This window comes from Suricata suricatta, chromosome 2 (genome assembly GCF_006229205.1).
Source record: "Suricata suricatta isolate VVHF042 chromosome 2, meerkat_22Aug2017_6uvM2_HiC, whole genome shotgun sequence".
NCBI classification, from domain to species: Eukaryota; Metazoa; Chordata; class Mammalia; order Carnivora; family Herpestidae; genus Suricata; species Suricata suricatta.
The window spans coordinates 162,579,835-162,600,838 of record NC_043701.1 but is presented as its reverse complement, the minus strand read 5'-3'; the positions used below and the strand labels follow the sequence as shown (position 1 = coordinate 162,600,838).

At 46.5% G+C, this 21,004-nt stretch overlaps 1 protein-coding gene across 1 annotated transcript in view; it reads right to left on the bottom strand.

The window, feature by feature from the left end:
• The window catches only part of SORCS3 (sortilin related VPS10 domain containing receptor 3), a 585,972-nt gene extending 564,996 nt beyond the window's left edge, over positions 1–20,976 (bottom strand). The window contains exon 1 of the mRNA XM_029932551.1: positions 20,350–20,976. Coding sequence (XP_029788411.1) covers positions 20,350–20,976 — 627 coding nt within the window. The remainder of the gene's footprint in view (positions 1–20,349) is intronic.
• Positions 20,977–21,004: the final 28 nt, after the last annotated feature.

Genomic DNA, 21,004 nt, shown 5'->3' with positions numbered 1-21,004 from the left:
TCACCCACTGTGAACAAAAATAAAGCCAGTGGGACATGCATAATCTGGCCTCACCTCATCCCTCTCCCTACTGGTTCCCACACACACCCTGTTACTTCTCACCTCTGAGTCTTCATTCCTCTTGCTCCTGGCCCGGGAACACCAGAACTTAAGAACAAATGCTCAGTGAGAGCTGCTAGAGAACAGCAGAAGGGTCTCATTGGGCAAAGGTCCAGGGGTTGGAAATCCATCTTAGCTCTGAGGGGACCAGTAGGCAAACCTCACAATCCTGGGGCCTCACCCGCCTTGCTAGGACTAGGTGGGGAAGCAGATTGCAAAGAGGCGCTCTGGCCCTGCCTGCAAGGAGCTCTCAAGTGAGCCCTGCCCACACAGGAGCTGTGGCTCTGTCACTCAGCCGCTGTGTCACCTGGGCCAGGTATGCAACACCTCGGTGCCTTTCTTTGCTCATCCTTCCAATGAGGCTCATAATAGTAGATGCTTCAGAAAGGTTAGGATTAAATGAGATGCTATACACAGAGGTAACAGCTCAGCCCCTGGCACACAAGGAGAATACACTAAATGTTGTCTGTGATTTTTACAAAATTACATCATTCTAGAATGAAATAAAAGCCCATCTCCTCACCTCTACCCAGCCATTCACTCTGGTTCTCTCAGTCCATCCCCACACCCAAACTCTATAACTCCCTGATTTCTAGGTCACTAATATAGCAGACCTGATGACCTGACATTTCCAAAGGGCATGGTCTTCTGTTTCATTACTTACTCTGTAGCTTATTAGCCATGTGACCCTGGCAATCTATGCAACCTCTCTTCATCATGGTTTCCTCATCTGTAAGCCCTAACTTGTAGCTGATTGGCAATAGGGAACTGAGACAGCACATACAACACACCCAACACACCCACCTGATATATGTTGTAGACCCTTGGGAAATTAGATTGCCTCCTCCAAAGGTTTTACTCTGTGTGTCATTGTTGGTTTAACATTTCCATCTCTCTCTCTCTAGTTACATGTACTCATCTTAGATTTCAAGTTCCCAAAAGACCAGATCAAATCTGAATTGCTCTTTGTTTGGCATATGCCACAGCACTGAAGCACAATTAGGAAGTTGCTCACAATGTGTTCTGAACTATTGCAGGATGATATATATTATTTGTAAATACATAAAATTGCCCACACAATACATAACTCATCATTATTCACTACTTATAATGACAAAGATAATAATAAACACAGCCCATAACCATTCAACTATGGAGCGTATTTGTTTCCAATCTCAGCTGCATAGAAACAAGTCTCCCATAAAAAAGGCTTCACTGAGACAAAGTCCCAAGTACAAGATTGCACTGGACATACCCATTCAGCCTGTCCGTGATCTGGCATACCACACCCATGCTGAGAGGACAAGTTGAGGGAAGAAGAAGGCACAGATCTCTGGGAGCAAGAAACATGATTATTTTCATAAATGAAGAACATGGAACATGATGCGGGCAAGGGGGGGGGGATGGAAATGCAGCCCATTTCTCAGCCCTGAATATTACAAGCCTTCTCCTCATCCCCAACACCCAGACCCCTGTGGTGGAGGAAAGGAGAAGAGAGGTTAGGGATGGGGTAGGAGAAGGCAGAATCGAGGAACAAACTGGAAGCCCCTTACCTGCTCAGATGCTGATGAAGAGAATTCAGAGCCATGGGAAATCACTGATCATAAACAGTCTGGGCAGTGAGAAAGCTCTGGAGAGGAACAGTGCTGATGCTGCTTGATGATTATGCAGTGTGAGCATAATCAATGCCACTTCAAAGTGGCCCAAATGGCAAATGTTATATGTTACATACATACATACATATGTATATATATGTGTGTGCATATGTATTTTCTTTTTAAGAGAAAGAGAGCACACAAGCAGGGGAAAGCAGCAGATGGGGGGAGAAAGAGAATCCCAAGCAGGCTCCACACACAGTGAGAAGCCTGAAACGGGGCTAGATCCCACGACCCTGGGATCATGACCTGAGCCAAAATCAGGAATCAGATGCTCACACAACTCAGCCACCCAGGCGCCCCTGCTATGTTATGTATTTTTTAAAATAAATACATAAGATTGAAGAAGGACAGGCAGACAGTAGAGTGCTCCCCAATTCCCTGCCTCCTTACCCAAAGAAAACCCAGTATTAGAAACATGTGACCACCAGAGAGATGGAAGCCAGCCTTCGGTCAGGGTCCTCTCTCTCATCTCCTAGTGGTGTTCTGAGGCTCAGGGAGGGGTCAGAAAGGAAACAAGCATCTCTGGCCAGAGACGGCACTCTCTCCCTGCTGCCACCCTCCTAAAATACCTTCTAGGGGTACCAAGGAAATGAAGTCAGCATCTCAAAGAGTTATCTGCACTCCTATGTTCAGTGCAGCTTATCCACAATATGATATTTCATCAACCTAAGTGTCCATCAAAGGATGGATGGATAAAGGAAATGTGGTATATATATATATATATATATATATATATATATATATATGCACAAAATGTTATATGGCCCAGCCTTAAAAAGAAAGGAAATCCTGTCATTTGTAACAATGTGGATTAACCTGGAGGACATGATACTAAGTAAAATAACGCAGAGGCAGAAAGACAAATACTGTGTGATCTCACATGCAGAATACTGTGTGATCTCACATGCAGAATCAAATTCATAGAAGGAGAGAGCAGGAAGGTGGCCACCAGGGGCTAGGAGGTAGGAGAAAGAGGAGAGGTTGGTCAAAGAGTTCAAAGTTTCAATTATGCAGGATGAATAAGTCCTGGATATCTAATGTACATCGTAGTGACTGTAGTTAATAATACTATATTACATACTCGAAATTTGCTAAGAGAATAGATCTTAAGGGTTCTCACCACCGAAAAAAAGAAAAAAAGAAAAAGAAAAAAAACACATGGTAACTATATGAGGTGATGATATGTTAGTGTGATTGTGGTAATCATTTCACAATGTATACACATGTCAAAACATCACATTGTACACTTAAATATATGCAATTTGTAGTCTTCAATTATGCCTCAGTAAGGCTGGGAAAAAAGGGAATAAAATGAAAAGGCCACAGGAGAGGGAACTGAAGCAGTACAGGGCTGATGTTAGAACCTTTTCCCAGGGCGAGGAGGAGGAAGACAGAGGAGGGTGCTGGGCAGAGGGGAGGCAAAGAACCAGAGAGGGGAACTGAACCCACTTCCCTAGCCCCTTTCTTTCTTTCTTTCACTTTGAGAAAGACACTGGCCCATCCCCCAGGCCTGAAAGTTGACACAGGCTCTGGGGTGTTTCAGGTGTCCTTCTGTGTCAGGAAATGCCATCCTCGTTCCATTTGTTAGAGCCCTGCCTTACTTGCCATAAATCCACAAGAAGCAATGGGTCCCACCCAGCTCACAAGGGATTCAGGAAACCACACTGGAAACCTAAACCAGGAAGAGGAGCCCCATAAGAACACAGAACTGGGCAGTATGTGGATGCAAACATGTTTGCCTCTTCTTCAGAGACACCTGCTGTTCTTCGAAGATGCTCATTCTCACCTATTGCAGTCCCCACCCCTTTCCAAGGATATTTAAATGGGGCTGGATCTGTGCTGTCTGAGATTAAAGAGAAAGGGAGGGCCACTGGTAAGTCATGGTTCATCCCTCTGACCATTACAGGGCTTTCCTCCAGTGGACATCCTATAGGCCCCTCCTCCTCCATCCTGGAAAAGGGAAATCGTAGTGTTGGATGATGCGACATCCCCCTGCCCTTCACACACACCCTCACAGTAGGAAAAATGGATTTCAGGAGGAGACCTACTATGAGATAGACCACGCTAACCTTCAGAACCTCTTATCATCCAAAAAGCACCTTCCAGTATTCTCCACCGCTGGGCAGGAACCTTGCCAAGCCTTTCAAATTCACTAAATCCTCACAACAGCCATGTAAAATAGGGATTATAATCCCAGTTTTATAAAACAGAGAGCTGGGGTTCAGAAAAGTAACCTTCCCCACGTGACAGAGCCAGTCAGAGGAGGAGTGAGGTCCACCTGACTGAACCAAGCACAACTATGCCACCTAGAGCTTCCCCTCCCCTCTGTCTCTCAAAGTCACCCAACGTATTCATTCTGCCCGAGGCTACCTTCTGTGAAAAAAGCCTTCGACTGTATTGAGGCCTTAATGTTAAATGGAATAGCATCAGGGTGCTATGGGAAGAACACTGGACTAGGAGTCAGGGAGATGGACACTGGTGAGGGTGGTTCCACCATCTTGGTGAATCTGATCACTCCACAGTCTCACCAGACCACACTTTCCACATCTGGAAAAGGATCTGGTTAGATCATTATTTGTTCCTTCCAGCTCCAAAATACCGTCTCTCAATTACTGATATTTTAAGAGGATCTTGGAGAAGATAATGTTTAACCCAAAGGAATAACTCTCGAATTGTGAAGTTTTTCTAGCAAAAACAAAAACAAAATGCAAGCAGAGAGTACTTCCTGCTTCCCCTCAAAAATCACACCACAAGTGCAAGCAACTTTGCCTACGATCTAATAGCAGAGGCATTCCCTTGAATATGTCTAGAAATGTATAGTTTATAACACCCTTTCAAATGTATGATTGCATTCTGATTCCTACAACTATAAAACAGATAAGGGAATTTGAGTCTCAGTTATTGACTGACTGGGGCCATTTCGTAAAGCTGGGAGATGGTGGTATGAAAGCTGGTCTTCCAATGTCAATTTAATCACAACCAAAGGGACACTCCTACATGAGCTCTCTGGGTGGATCTGGAGTCCTACCACGGCACGAGCCCTTCCATACACCTAAGCTTATCACCATCATCGTCAGTACCATCATCGTCCACAATGGTCTTATTTGAGGACATAACAGACAGTATGGAATAGTTGCTGAAACAATTACTAAGAGAGGCTAGTGCCATTTGAACACATACACCCAAATTCCTGCCAACTCCACCTACTAGAAAGATCAGCTCTACATGCTCAGAGACGTGCACACATAACATGTATGCACCCACATGGCCTCCCCGCCATTTTCTCTCCTCATCACAGCTCCTGAAAAGGCACATTGGTGGGTGCTTTCTTCCCAGACATGCTCCTTTCAGCAGTCTGGTACTGCAAACGGGCTTGGCTGAGGCAAGAGACCATCAAGGAACCACAGGTTTTCTCTCCTGCCTGACTACATTCAGTTACAAGGTGTAACAATGGTGTTTCACACCATATAATCAACCCTGCCCCGCCAACTCCATTTCTTAAAAAATTCATAAGTGCACAAGAAAGAGAAGAAAACACAAAACAGAAAACCAGGGGGGAAAGGCAATCTTGAAATGAATTTGACTGCAGAAGCTCATGTTCCTGCAGGCATAGTAGATATTAATAATTCAACAAAATATTACAGTAATTACTATACTTTGCAAAATCACAACAGTGCACTTTAGCGCAACTCCTACCAATCTCCCTGCAACTGCAATTAATAAATAAAACACAATTCCCTATATTAAATTTCTTGTTTAAAAGCTAAATATTTTATCAGAACTAATATATTTTAAATAATCAGTCAAGACCAAGAAAATCCCTGGCCCCACATTTCTCCCCACTTGGAATGAAATCCCATCTTCACAGCTAAAGCAGAAACTGACTTCAACTAACAAGAACACACTGAGTGTTAGGGCTTGAAGGCTTCTGTTGAGGGACCTGAGAACCGCTCAGCTCCAACGCTCTACTAGAATCTGAGCAGGCTGCTGGAAAGAGTGAGAAGGAAAAAGGGGGGAAGATTAATTCTCTTGGACCATGAATTCTGACCTACCTCATTCAGCTCCGGAAAAAGCCATGAATTACAAAGAGAGGTGAGGGACAGGAAACCACCACAGACACACCTAAGTATAGCCCTGAGCATGTAGGAGGCTAATGACCTTGAAATACAGGTGAGCCTCACTTTATACTCTAGTTATGTTCCCAGAAATTTGCTACATCCAATCCATCAAGTTCTGTTGATTCTACCTGCTCTATCAGTTAACTTTTGCTGCACAAATGCTGGGGAACAAACCACTCAAATCTCAACCACTTATTCTCACAATAATCATTTATGCTCATAAATATACAGGGCAGCTAGAAGTTGGCTGACACTACTGTGTTCAGCTGGGCAGTGCCGCTGCTCTTGGCTGGGCAGGGCTGATATAGGCTGGGCTTGGCTGCAAGTGGCTGCGTATGACTTGTCCTCTCTCCTAGGACCAGCAAGCTAACCTGGGTATGTCCCCGTATGCAGAGGCCCAACATAGCGAGTGTACACCTGATGCCTCTTGCTAACTAAGCTTAGAATTGGCACTTCTATTGACCAAAGTGCATCACAAGGCCAAACCCAAAGTTCGGAGGTGGAGAAGGAATGCCCCACCCCCAGAGAAAGGGTACTACCAGGGCCCACCACAAGAGGGGTTACAGGGAGGGGGGAAGAATTATACAGAGAAACCAACAATACAATCAACTACGACTGTGAAATACTTCTTCAGTTGGCTTCTCCTCACCCACCTCCACTGCCACCACCCAAGCTATCACCCTCTATAGCTACAGTGACAGTCTGGTCTCCTTTCCCTGTCTAACCCATAGGGTGATCAGAGTGGTTTTACTGAATGAAAATTTAATTATATGACTCTCCTACTTTAAAGCCTCACAATGGCTTACCCCTTTGCTCTTAAGATGGAGAATAAACTCCTCCCCCTGGATCCATAAGGCCCTACCCATCCCTGTCTGTCTAGCTTCATCTGTCACCAGTCTCCAGCCCACAAACCCTCTCTCTCTGTCCTTCTCTCTGTCCCTTTCAGATACTTTCTTCCCTCATGTCTCAGAAGCTCCATGCCCAGAACACTCTGCCTTCTCCTCTTCACCTAATTAACCCTGTGCATATTTGAGATCTCAGCTCATCTGCTTCTGCCTCTCTGCCCTCTCCAAGTTAAATGTGCCTAGTGTGATCTTTGATAATGTCATGAACCTCTCTTTCAGAGCACTGATCACCATTATATACTCAGAGTCCAGCAGGGCCTGGCATCTAGCAGGTACTCCACAAATATCTGTTGAATATTGATAACGTTTTCAAAAGTTATCTTACATTTTTTAAATGACAAATAGCTAAAACTACTCTTTTTGGCTGAGATTCATATAAAAGTTATTCAAATAATGAGCATCTACGGCGAGCTGTTCGGTAGAGTTTAATTTCCCACACCATGCTGCTGATCTCAAATAAATCTGGTTGTAATGCATCAGGTCTACTTAAAGGGTTGTGCATCAATGACCTGAACAAAGCCACAGGTGGCCCATGCTAGACACCTCCTTTCCCTGCCCTAATTACTCCTAAGTAGGAGAGGGATACATATAATCCAAATATAGCAGAAGATAGTTGCAAATGACATATCAGATAAAGAGCTAGTATCCAAAATCTACAAGAAACTCACCAAACTCCACACCCACAAAACAAATAACCCAGTGAAGAAATGGGCAGAAGACATAAACAGACACTTCTCCAAAGAGGACATCCAGATGGCCTATAGGCACATGAAATGATGCTCAACATCACTCATCATCAGGGAAACACAAATCAAAACTACACTGAGATACCACCTCACGCCAGTTAGAGTGGCTAAAATGAACAAATCAAGAGACTATAGATGCTGGCGAGGGTGTGGAGAGACGGGCACCTTCCTACACTGTTGGTGGGAATGTAAACTGGTGCAGCCGCTCTGGAAAACAGTGTGGAGACTCCTCAAAAAACCATCGATAGAACTCCCCTATGCAATAGCACTGCTAGGGATTTACCCAAGGGATACAGAAGTGCTGATGCATAGGAGCACATGTACCCCAGTGTTCATAGCAGCAATGTCAACAATAGCCAAAACATGGAAAGAGCCTAAATGTCCATCACCTGATGAATGGATCAAGAAGATGTGGTGTGTATGTATGTATATATATATATATATATATACATACATACACACACACACACACACACAATGGAGTATTACATGGCAATGAGAAAGAATGAAATCTGGCCATTTGTAGGAAAGTGGATGGACCTCGAGGGTGTCATGCTAAGCGAAATAAGTCAGGTGGAAAAGGACAGATACCATATGTTTGCACTCAAACATCTAACAGGAGAACAGGAGAAACCTAATGGAGGACCATGGGGAGGGGAAGAGGGACAGAGAGTTGGGGAGAGAGAGGGATGCAAAACTTGAGAGACTATTGAATACTGAAAATGAAAGGAGTGTTGAAGGGGGAGGGGAAGGGGGAAAAGAGGCAGTGGTGATGGAGGAGGGCACTTGTGGGGAAGAGCCCTGGGTGTTACATGGAAACCAATTTGACAATAAACTATTTAAAATAATAATTAATAATAATAATAATAATAATAATAATAAAAAGAAAAACAAATATAGCAGAAAATACAAAACCAGCAAGTACTCTAAGTACTTCAAAGACCCAAGGGAAAATTTTTTTACCCTAGATTTCCATGTCCAGATGAACTATCAAGCCAATGCTAAAGGCAAATAAATTTTAGAGACCATGTAATTTATCATCCAAGCAGGATTTCTTGAGAATTAAAAGCAATATAACGATATTTATGTCAAGACACAGGAATAATCCTGGACATTCCCATTCCCTCTCTACAAAAGAACACCTGAGGATAAACCACAGAAAAATGAAAATCAGCCCAAAAAAAGAGGAATGGAGCCACACTACCCCACCCCCCAAAATAAACAGAAGTAATGAACCCAGGAGTAGAATAGAAATAGTAAGATGAGAACAGGAAGACAGACCTAGAAAGAAATCAGTACAAATTAGAATATCCAATAATACAATTAAGAAGCTGGAATATCTTGGCACAATGATGAAGAAACAGATGGTTTCTTCTGTCTGTGAGGAAGATGAAACAATTAGAAACTCAAGAAAAAAACCAAAGACCAGTACAATATTACAGCCAAAACTAATATGGCAGAATTTAGAGCAACTGTCACAGCATAAAACCACCTACCTAATCTCAAAGCTTGAATACTTCTCATCAAGTCACACAGATTTAGTCCCGAGCATTGTCAACCACCCTACTTTGTTGTAGATAATAAAAACAAGCATAATATTCTGAGCATTTTATTAGTTTCCATTCACTGTGCTCTAGATTACACCCAATGAATTTCTTAAGTATCGCCCATCTTCTCTGTTCCTAATGTTTTCCCACACACAAGAAGACTATACACTTTGGGGGTGTCTAGTTTGCATCACTAGGCAGTATAGCAGATGCTCCCCAAATACTTCATATTATCCGAAAGGAATAAGGCCGAGCAATCAATACAGGTCAAGTCCTGGAAGAAATGTTTTTTTAAACATCCAAATTACATTCCCATCTGAGAATTTTATTATATCAGATGTGACTTGAAATAAATTGTACATCGTGCCTGGAATAAGAAGCCTGAGGTTGTTAACACCATGGTATGTGTGCTAATGGAAGTGTTCCATGTGTGCTGGGAGAAGGCAAAACAAAGTGGTTGCTGGACATGGTCTCAACTCTGTTATGTAAGGACCTCCAGCCACTTAAAGAATAAAGGAGAGGTAAGGTGAACTACCACCTTGAGTTCATACCAGCCCTGTTCATATTGCTCTGAGGAGCAGTCTTTAAAAAATGCTTCTGGGTGCATCGTGTCATTATTTAACTGTGTCATAAAGGGAGCAAATGAAATTGTCCCCATTTCACACATAAGGAAATGACTGACCTAGTATCACACCTACTTTATGCTGAGATGGGCCTGCATCAATTTATGCAACTTTTCCATTTTATAGATAAAGAAGTTGAACCCCAGAATATTCAATAACTTAATTAGTATCACTCAGCAATGAAATGAATGAAAAAAATGAATGAATGAATGAATGAATGGCACGTGTGCTTAGGTAAGACCAAATTTATGCATGCTTGAAAAAAAGCATTTTTCAGTATTTTTATCGTCATCCTAGACCCTCTCCTTACAAATGTACCCCTTTAAAAACAATTCTTATTCATAGACATACACTGAAGTTTTCATTCCCTTACACCTAAGAAATGGTGACCTGCTAAAAGTTGTTACTGTACATCAGAAACCCAAATCTACAAATCTCAGCTCCCAGGCCAATATTCTCTCCAACTTATTAGGATGCCCCTCACTGATGAGAGCTTAGAAAGGAAAGCTAACTGCTCCCTGCCCAAATCCTGACAAAGTCTAAGAAAAAGAGGAATTGCACCCATTCCCAGGCAGATCATCTGCCACCAATAGAGGTCAAAATTTTAGGAAGCCTCTCTATTACGTATTGTGAGGACCAACCACAGGTCCTAAGTGAGGTAGGGCCCTTAGCCTTGAGAAATGACAGTGAACGTTAATTTGATAGTGTGTGTCCCCTTCTCAAATCCCAGCACCATGTTCCTGCCACTCAATATAGATCTGGCTCCTTTCTTCCGGAAGGTGCCAACTCAAAGGACGACTTCTCAGAAGTAGGGGCAGGGACTTCATCTCCCTCCCCACACCCAAAATGGACCATGGGAAGGCCCGGAAAAGGCTTTTAAAAGAGTAGGAGGAAAATTCCTGGCTTGTTGTGATGGTCAGTTTGACCAGGCCATGGAGTATGCATATATTTGGTCAAACATTACTTTGGGTGTGTCTGTGAGGGTGTTTCTGGATGAGGTTAATATCTGAATCAGTGGACTGAGTAAAGCACATTGCCCTCCCAGTGTGAGTGCCCTCATCCAAGCTATGAAGGGCTAATTAGAACAAAAATGCTGAGTGAGAAATAATTCTTTCTCTTTGCCTATCTTCAATCTAGGACACTGGTCTTCTCTTACCCTCAGACTCAGATTCAGACTAAAACTACAGCTGGGTCCCAGCTTCCCAACTACAGATTCAAGACTTCTTAGTCCCCATTTATAGTGTCTGTCAATTTCTTACAATGACTTCCTTTAGATATATACATACACACACACACACACACACACACACACACACACACACACATAGGTACACGCACCATACATATACATGCACGTTCATACATATTCATATATATACTTATATACACATGAGGAGATTTACAATGAGGGTGTGTTTGTGTAGTGTGTGTGTGCATACCAACAACCCACAGGTTCAACTTTTACAGCCAGTGAAACTGAGGCTTAGACATCTCTTCAAAGTCACTATTGCTTGGGCATCTTCTCATAACCCAAAAGACATCTCAGAATTTTGAGAAACTTCCAGTCAAAAGTTCACTTTCAAGTATGAGTAACACTGACAGCAACACAGTGATATGAGCAACTTTTTTGCCTCTAAAAATAGCTTCCTCTACCTGCCACCACCCTGGAAAACAAATTTCTCTGCATCTCCAGTTTTAAGGTCTCAAAACTCTTATTGTAGCAAGTTCCTCCACTACATGTAATCACACTCAGATATAGCAGCTTGAGCTACTTTCTAGCCCTGAAAAAAATGTTCAATTCAGTAATCGTTCCCCATCTCCCACTGAGAACAGATTTTAAAAAGAAAAGGTTCATTTCTGTTGCAGCAGTCTAATCTTTAACCTGACTCTAACCATCTGGAAGAGAAACTGCCTACCTCACCAGAGATGCCAAAAAGACTTGGAAAGCCCTGAATCAGGCATGTGGGATCTCAGTACCAGTGAGAGGGCATGGACATGCCCAGGGGTGTAGAGCCCAGACCCAGGGGCAGCAAGAAGAGGATGCATGGGTAGCAAGATACTCATTCTTTACCCAGGCAGTTCTAAGTATTTAAGAAAGTGTTTATTACATTCAACTCAATAAGCGTCTACTGACCATGCACCGTGCACAGGAAGTGAAGAGGTGCAAAGGGAGGAAAATGCAGGAGACAGGAGAACCAAGCCTGAGTACCACTTCCTGCTGAATTTACTTCTAGAGTCTTAGCTGGGTCATTAATGGATCGAAAGGACTGCAGAATGGATGTATTTGAACAAAACATCCATTTCCTTTTTTTGCAGAAAGAGGCTGAATGATCAACCTCACCAGGACTGAACTGCCCTGTTGTCAATCAATACCCGTCTAGGGGCCACCAAATGATGCCACACACAATGTACCTACAGGATGCTATTTCTCCTCTTCCCTCCTTGGAAACAATTCCTTGTGCAGCATTTTTTTTTATTATTTCATCCTATTTATTTTCACTTCTTTCCCAGGGCAACACTCCCTCTAGTGTCTGTGTAGGGATCTCGGGTTCCATTCTTGGTGTAGAGGGTGCAGGCAAAAAGGGAATACAAGCCTGTACCTCGATGGTTATAAATCACTACAAAATTAATAGTGGGTTTAGCCAGGGTGATGTTTCTGGGAAAGAGGCTGCAGATACTCTGCAGATAGCTCTCATCGTGGCTAGTCCCATTTTACACTAGGCACAAAGCAGAGAGAGCTGGGAGACCAAGAGGAGAAGCAAAGCTGGAACATCAAGTCCATCCCATGGCTTCCATGTAGATGAGACTTTGTCACTACAGGTTCCACTTGCCCACCAGCCCCAGCAGCTTGCTCTTCTCCTACTTCCCTGACATTACACATTCCATTTACTCACTTCCTTCTAGAAGTCTTCCAAGATTAGCTGTGAAGTAGAATTATGGATGCCCAAGCCAAGAGAAGCTATTCTCCACCTTTCTGGATGCCTGCCTTAATGCTTCAATGAAATTCCCCCCAAAACTGTCCAACATGAAAGCTTTTAATTAGGGTAATCTTTAACCTTATTCTAACTGTCGGATTCTAACCATTTCTATTACAAATTCGGAGTAGGAATTTCAAGGTCCCCAGTCATTTCCTTGTCTATCTCTTTCCCTTGTCTATCTCTTTCACTGTCTATCTCAGCACAACACAGAAGAGAGAGAGATCGCAAAGGCTCATCTGGCTGAGAATGGGAGGTGCCTGAGATGAGCATCTCCCCTAGGGCTCTGGCCTAAGGGCTTTGCCATTAGCTCACTGGAAAACTTGGAGCAAGTACCTCCTTCCTCTGCCTCAATGTTTCCATCTGAAAGTGAAGGGAAAGCCCTTTCCAAGATAAAAATAACAATCAAGCAACTAAGGTCTCCACAGGGCTTGCCCCAGGTCCAGCACTTCTTCTAAGCACTTTGCCATGTGCACTATCTCATTAATCCTTACACCAGCCCAATATCAAATGTACTATTATTATCACTCTCCTCTAATAGATGTGCAAATAACAAAGAAAGCCTAACAACTTGCCCAAGGTCAACCACTATTAAGAGACCGAGGCAGGATTTGAACCCAGGCACCTTGTTTCAGAATGCATGCTCCTAACTATTTACAATATGGCTGACCCCAACAAGCTCTAAAGAAGATTGCATTCAGGATGGATACACTCCACAAGCATGAATTCACACCCAAACCAAACAATCCCACAATCCACAATCTAACAGGATCCTTGATTACCCTATATGGCTCTATTTCCACTTCTTCCCCTAAACTAGGTTCCCGTGTGTGCCAAGTAACAGGCCCCTACATAGCAGCGGGCAGTTTTGCTGGCCACCAGTCCTGTATGGTTGACCCCACTGTGCCATAGGGCCCTCTGATCAACCCACTAGGGATGGTTTCCTCTGCTCCCCACCAAGGAACTATTAGCAGAAAGCTATTTGTGCAATCCTGAAGTTCTTAGACTCCATTACTTTTTCCAAATTTACTACAACACATTTATTAGTGTACTATAAAGAAAAGCATTTCCATAAATAATTAAGCCCAAACTACACTGATCAAAATAAATGAGCAAAGTGTTCCTGGTGATGCAACCAGGCTTGATTCACTCACTAACTCGAATAATGAGGTGACTCACAAGAGGCCCCCATTAACAATGCTTGGTAAGACACACATTGTCCAACATTGAGGAGCTTGGTATTTATTGTCTGTAGATACCTCACTGGGTGGGCAGGCTGGATGTAGAACACAGGGAACCAGAGGGAGGAATCTAATCGTGAGCCTCGTGTATAACCATCCTAGGCCTCTATCTGTCCTACCTATAAAATCGGCAGCATCCTACCTCCCCTGAGTGAAAATGCATAATCCTCTTGGACGAAAAATGGTCTGTAAACCCAAGGAGAAACCTGGGAGTGAGTAGGGGATGGCTATACAGAGAAAATGAACAGTAGAGAGTCCAGACATAGGATGCCATGTTTCTGTCTGAGCTTCACATCCCTCATCTCTATGCTGAGTGATTTGATGAAAATAGTTCCCACATCCGTTTTCCGCCTTGACATTCTGTGAGTCTCAATGCCGTAGTATCTCCCACAGTGACCTTCTCTCCCCTGAGCTCACAGCCCGAAACAACTGCATGACGATTAGCCACGTATCACCCCCATGGCTTCCAGCTTGCTGTCGTGTGTTATTTAACTTTACAGAACAGCAGTCTCATCTCCGAAGCATACTGGAAGAACCCTGAGGCAAATGCTGTCTTATCCTTATTTGTCTCTCCCTCCATCACACCCCTACCAATCCCACAGTGCCCAGAATGCTGCCACACACATAGGAAACACACAGCCAGTGGTCGGCTATCTCCTGTGAGTCCATCTGATCTCTGAAGTCAAAGAAGAAGAAGCCAGGAATGTTGCCTAGCCCCTATTTCTCTCTTCTTACTAAGTGGGGTAGAGATCTTCCAAATACGGTGTTAAAAGTCACATATGAAACAATAAACCAGGTATATTAACTCAGTGCTACTAAGAGACAGTGTTAGCCCGTCCTCTCCACACTGCTAAGGTACCATCCACCTGAGGGGGTCAGTTCAGTAAGTACATACTGAGCTATGTGACAAGCACTGTGTGTCCCGTCCCACAAGGAGAAAAGCAAAACTCACACCGAGGGGTGGGGGAGGTGATGTTGTTACTTCATCCCTCATCCATCACCTTGAAAACACTCACAAAATGATACAAGATTAAAAATAAAGTACTCACGATCAAATGGGTGATGCAGTCTTACATTCTACAAACAGGAAAAAGGGAAACAAATACTTTTAACAAAAGTTCTATAGAGACACTGCATTTGAATCTTGATTAGAGCTGTGAATAACAGATGCATTTCAACTGAGTAAGAAGGGTACTGTAAGTGGGGAAGACCGCAAGAGCAAAGGCTCAGAGTCGAGAAGGGGCTTGGGACAGGGAAGGGGTTCCCTTGGCTAGTGAAGAAATCCATCAGGGAACAGAGAAGTGGAAAAGTAGACCCAGGTATACAAAGTGAAGGGCCCCAAGTGCCAGGTTAAAGGACTTTGGATTCTTATGCAAGAAGGTGAAGGCACTGCAGCCATAATGTAGACATACTGGATGAAATACCTGTGGTTACCATCGCTGTCCAGTTATGAAAAACCTGGGAAAGAAATCACTGATATCCCAAGGGAAAAGAACTTCTAATTCCTTTATAGCTTCTGCTCAGTAAGACTTGAGGCTGGTCACTCTTCACCCGCTTGGTCAAACATGGCTGAGTCCTTCCTGCATGTGAGACAGAGCTCTCATATCTCCACTCACTGCCAGCAAAACAGAGCACCATCCAGACCCTCCTCATACCAGGGGGCAAAGACGGTTACCATCTTCCATCCATTTCCCAGTGTCTGTTCCGCTTACCCAAGGTGGCCCACTGACACTACATTCTCTCTTCTCCGCCTCCTAAGCTGGCTGAAAAATCATCCTTCAATCTTTTCCCTCTATAAGAAAAGTGTCTCAGGCCAGCCAAGGGGCCAAAGAAAGCAGGAAATCAACAGGTGAGTCAAGCCCACAGACCTCAGGTGCACCTAGCCTTGGATAAACAGGGCCTTCAGAGGCATCTTCCCATCTCAGCCCGTCTGGCATTGTTGCAGCCCTCTGCTCCTTATGAAATGATTCAGAGCCCACATACCATCCGGTTCCAAAATTCCCCAGTGACAATAACAGATTTACACAGGCCAAGGAAAAAGCAGTTCTCCCTTCTGCCCCGCCCCCTCAGCCTTCTTGCCACTGGAGCTCCACCCCCCCGCCCCACCCCCACCACCGTTTCTCTTAAATCCAACTCAATTGGGGAAGCCACTTCCCAGCACTTCTTCTTTGCCAAGTGCAAAGCAAGTTCCAACCACTGCATTTCTGCAATCATTAAATCAGGCCTCCCAATTAAGGAGTTTGCAAATTCTGCTCACCTTGGAAATCACTGCAGGATCTGAGAAGCAAATCACACCCTGTAACCTACCCATCAGAGGAAACGCAGAGCAGACAAATAGAGACAAATAGCCTGTGTCCAGCCCCCTCCTCTCTCCACCCCACCCCCAACCCCAGGCCAGCCTGGGAGCAATTAGGGCTGTGATGTTCCACTGCATTCCCCAGCTCCAGCTCAAAGGAGAGGCTCCCCTTGTAATATTAATTAAAAACAGATTCTTTTTGGCAAACCCCTGAAGAATGGCTTCTGTGGCAGGCTTCTTTATTAAGCCTCTGAGAAGGCAAAATGCATTAAGATATTGTGACACAAGGCTGTGAGCAGGGACGATGAAGGCAAGACAATCCAGCCAAAAGCTATTTGAAAAATCTGTTTGAGAGCCACAATTAGCTGCTCCAGTGAGTGAAATACAATTAATCTGATCAAAGCTGTCACTATTTTGCACATTAGGAGTAAATATTTTAGAACACACTCCAGCTGAATTAGTTAAAGGTATGACATCCCATCTGGGAACATCTGTGTGTTCCACCCCTTCGCGGGCTCAGGAAAGGGTTATTTGGAGGGACCTGGAATTACCAGCATTCCCTGCTTCTCTACACCAAAGTGCAGTGCTGGGCACATTAACTGAAAACTACTCTCTGGCAAGTCATTTCAACCAGATACACTGCAGGGGCAGCAAGCTGCAAGTCGCTGCTGGAAAAGAATGGGGGTCATCCAAGGGAGAATGCAACCTTCTCACCTTGGCATCATGCATGGGGGGTCCCCATCAGGGGTTACTCCAAGGAGGAGGGGGCACAGAGAAGTGGACTGTCACATTTACAACCTTCTAGTCTCCAGAGCCATTCGCCAATTCACTGAACAAGCAGGAGGCATCTTCCTTCATTTGAAGAAGAGCAGAATGATGTGCTTTTCTGTTTCCCTGCAAGCTGCGGGGATGGAGCTCCCTCTGGGTGTTTGTGAAACACTCTCTTACCCATTAATCACCAGGAATCCAGCTGGAGACTGCCTGCCAGAGAGAGAGGGCTGCAAATGCCCCTCCAGTGTAGAGGCTCCAAGCCCAAGTCCACTCATCTCTCACCAGAAACTCCTGGGCAGGGTAGTAAGGGTCAGAGGGAGACCCAGACTCCAGCCCTTCCTGACACCTTCTAGTTCAAGCCTGCTGGGCACTTCCTCCTTTGCCCCCCAAGTCAACTGACCACAGGATCTCCTTCTGCACCCGTGTCCCTAGGCGCATGGACAAATAGAGTGGAGCGTGTCCAGTTCTGCATGCCTGACTGCCAACTGTCAGACTGGAGTTTGATCTCAGTTACATGGGGTGACTGAAAACTTTCCCCAAAAGGGAATTCATGTCAAGTAATGAGGTCCACCAAAGGCACTTGGAGGAGAGCAGAAACCCCAGTGTATTCACACTTAAACTGGTGGTCTTCTCAGAAAAGAACATGTTTAATACTTCGGTTATCAGAGGCAAGATGGAACTCCCTTTTCACGTCAAAAGAGCCTGATGCTAGAATATCTCTCTCCATTTTGAAACCAATGATGAAGGAAGCTTCCAGAAACTTCATCATCCCACTCACTCCTCACCCTGGCTTTTACTTGGAGCATCTTCTTTTGCTGCCTTCAGGAATGGGGATTGGGGGACAAAACCAGCCTGATAATGTTACAGAGGCCAGTTTCCCAGTTTCTCTTATAGGGGTAGTTTCCTTAGAGTCTCTCAAAGAGAGAAAACCATGTTAACATACTTCCCCCTCTTCCCTCAGAGCAGCACAGATCTGATACTCAGTGAAGCCTTTCTCACTGATACTGCCTACACAGTGTGGTCCTAAAAGTTAAAGCCCAGGAGCTAAAGAAGCAGTACCTCTCCCCACCAGAAAGAAAGGACAGGATGGGGTCCATGCACCCAGGTGTGTTGCCACGTCCTTTGCTTGGACAGTTAAGACTGGCCAAGAACACAACCAATAAGCATCCTGTGGGCTGTTTGTGGACTGCCCGAATCTCATTGCTGTCACTAAGGTCTCCAAGGCCAACTGGTCCATTCCCCAGGGCTTCTGCCCCTCTTTCAACTCAACTACGAGCCATTTCCCCAGGAGGCATAGGGCTAGACTTGCCACCTCACTTCCTCTTCTGCACAACTGCATTGAAGACAGGCAGAGGTAACTACTATTTGCAAAAAGTGGTCTCCCTCAAATTCCATCTTCAGGGGACAAGTCAACACACACACACACACACACACACACACACACACACACACACAGGATTCTTCAAGTAAAAGCAGAGACATAAGAAAACTCTTTAGGCATTGTGAATTTATACTGTCCAAATGTGGCAGTAATACAGTCATAGATATGTGAGGACAGCACCTCCTCCTCCTAGAGATACATTTACTTCCACACATCCTGTTCATCTTCCTCTAGGAGTATGAGCATGAACGACCACACACACACACACACACACACACACACACACAATTCCTCATTATCAAACTAAAATGAAGTTGAGATTCACACCCCCTGCTGTCAGAGAATTACCTCTCTCTCCCCCTCTCCCTCTGTCCCTCTGGAGACTTCCAAGTCTTCAATCACCTAGCCCTGCCAAGGCCTGCGATGCCCACCCCCTGTGCCCAGAGTTGCGCACTCAGAAGCTACGAAGCTACGGGGGTCCTCACCAGAGGCAGATGAAGGCAGCCACAGAGCCGCTGGGGAGCCAGACCGTACATATCCTTCCAACCCCGCATCCCTACCTGGGGTGGACTGCCTGCCCATGTCGCTGAGAACCAGAAACCCTGTTCTGGGCAGCGCCAATGTGCTGCATTCTGCGGACCCCAGGCTTTCCTGTTATTCACTCCTCACCCCTGTGACACCCCAGAGCCCCTTTAAAATAAGGTGAGAATTTCCCAGAAAATTTTTAATGCCAGTTATAAAGACAGACATGAGGGGGCTTTCCCATCAAATGAGTTCCCCAAAGCTGCCTATACAGATATCTATCACCCTCCAGACTCTGCCCTACGCCGGGTTCCGATTTGATCCTTAAGAGGCAGAGATGCGGAAAGGATTTTCCCCAAGCTGGCTGAAAGTGGGGACCGTGTACAGGAGGGCAGAGGGGTAGATCTCCGGCAGCCGTCCCCACCCCACCCCCATCCGCCGGAGAGCGCGTCCGCCACCGTTTCTTGGCCCGGCCAAAAGGCGCTGGGCCCGGGCGAGCGGCGGGGATCGGGGAGCCCCTCCGAGCACGGTCTGCGGACTGCAGCAGCTGCCCGGGGCCCCCCAGCTCCAAGCCCGACGCGGGGCGGTCAGCGCTGGGGCCGCTGGAGTGGAAACTCAAGGGTGCCACCTGTCGGTGCAGCTGCTCTCAGGGGAACCTGGCAGCGGAGAGAAAGGAGTGGAGAGGGGCGCAGAACACACAGGGACCCAACTCCACTCCGGGAGCTGTTTGTGATGGAGGACGCAGCGGCCGAGGCGATTGTTTTGCTAAGGGACTTAGATGTGCCTTTGCTTGCGCAAGGGTGAGGGGCGCGGAATGGGTGTTGAATTTCACTTCACGCTTTAAACTTTTTTACTGCCTCTCCTACAGCTTTCCAGGCAGCCGCCTGGGTTTTGAAGGGGGGCTCTGTTACGTGAAGTCCGGGGCTTGGGTGAACTAGGCGCAGCCTCCCCCGGGGCTGGAAGAAAGTGAGCCCGGAGCGGAAAGCAGCGGCCCCAAGACCAGCAGAACTCCCGGTTTCCCTTTCCCGGGATTGGAGGGGAGAATGGGGGGAGGCTCGGCAGTTGCAGGCATCCGTCAGTCTGCCCAGCGGATCCTTAGCCAATTTAGACTGCGTCCTCACCCACGAATTCAAGCGCCCGACGGGAAAATTGACTCTCCAAGCCGTGTACCAGGGAAAGGGACCACAGACCCCTTCCCTTCTCATCTTTAAGACACTTCTTCCCACCTCTCCCCTCCGGGCTGCCCCAAACCTAGGGTCTCCCGCAAACAAACGTACACACCATCTTACAACAAACTCTGCTAACCTGTTGGGGGCGTGGAGAAAGCCGAATGAACCAGTTCCCTCTCCAAGCCAGGGCGCCCCCGCCTCTACCACGACCCTCGAGCAACTCTCTGTCCTTCGTCCCCGCCCGCCCACCCCCCATTCTGCCCCGCTGTCGGGAGACAGTGGTCCGGCGGGTACTCACGCTGCTGTTGTGTCCCGACCAGTGCACCATGGCTTGATTGTGGGCCGAGTCCCCGGTCAGCGCGAACGATGTGCTGGGCAGCCGGAGCTCTTCAGCCGCCGCCCCCCCGGCCCGCGGCGCCTTCACCTCCTCCCGGAGACCCTTGGCCGGAAGGCGGCTTCCTTTGGAACCATCGGACAAGGCAGTGGCCCGGGCGTCCCCGCGTTCCAGAGTACTGGGGGGCTGCGCCCGGCGACTCCTCCTCGCGCCGGCAGGCTTGCCCGGAGCCGGGGTGCCTTGTCCCCACCGTGCGCCTGCAGGAGACGGTCCCCCGCCTTCTCCCTGCTTCTTTCCGCCGCTACCGCCGCCCGGCTGGGACAGCGGCTCAGGTCCGGGCCCGCGCCCCAGTGCGGCGCCTCTCCGCGCCGTCGCCAGCTCCTCTGGCCACTGGCTTGCCACAGCCCGCGGAAAGAGAGGAAGCAGCGCCGGCGGCCGCGAAGCCGGGGCCGCGGGGCGCCCAGGACCGCCCGTCGCGCCCCAAGTGATCTCGGCGCCGGCCAGGACCCACGTCGACAGGAGCAGGAGCCCTGTCCGGGTGAGAGGCGCCCCGGGCCAGCCTGCGGGGTGCTCGGTGCGAGCTGCCTCCATCCCGCTGCGGCTGCCGCGGCTCGGGCTG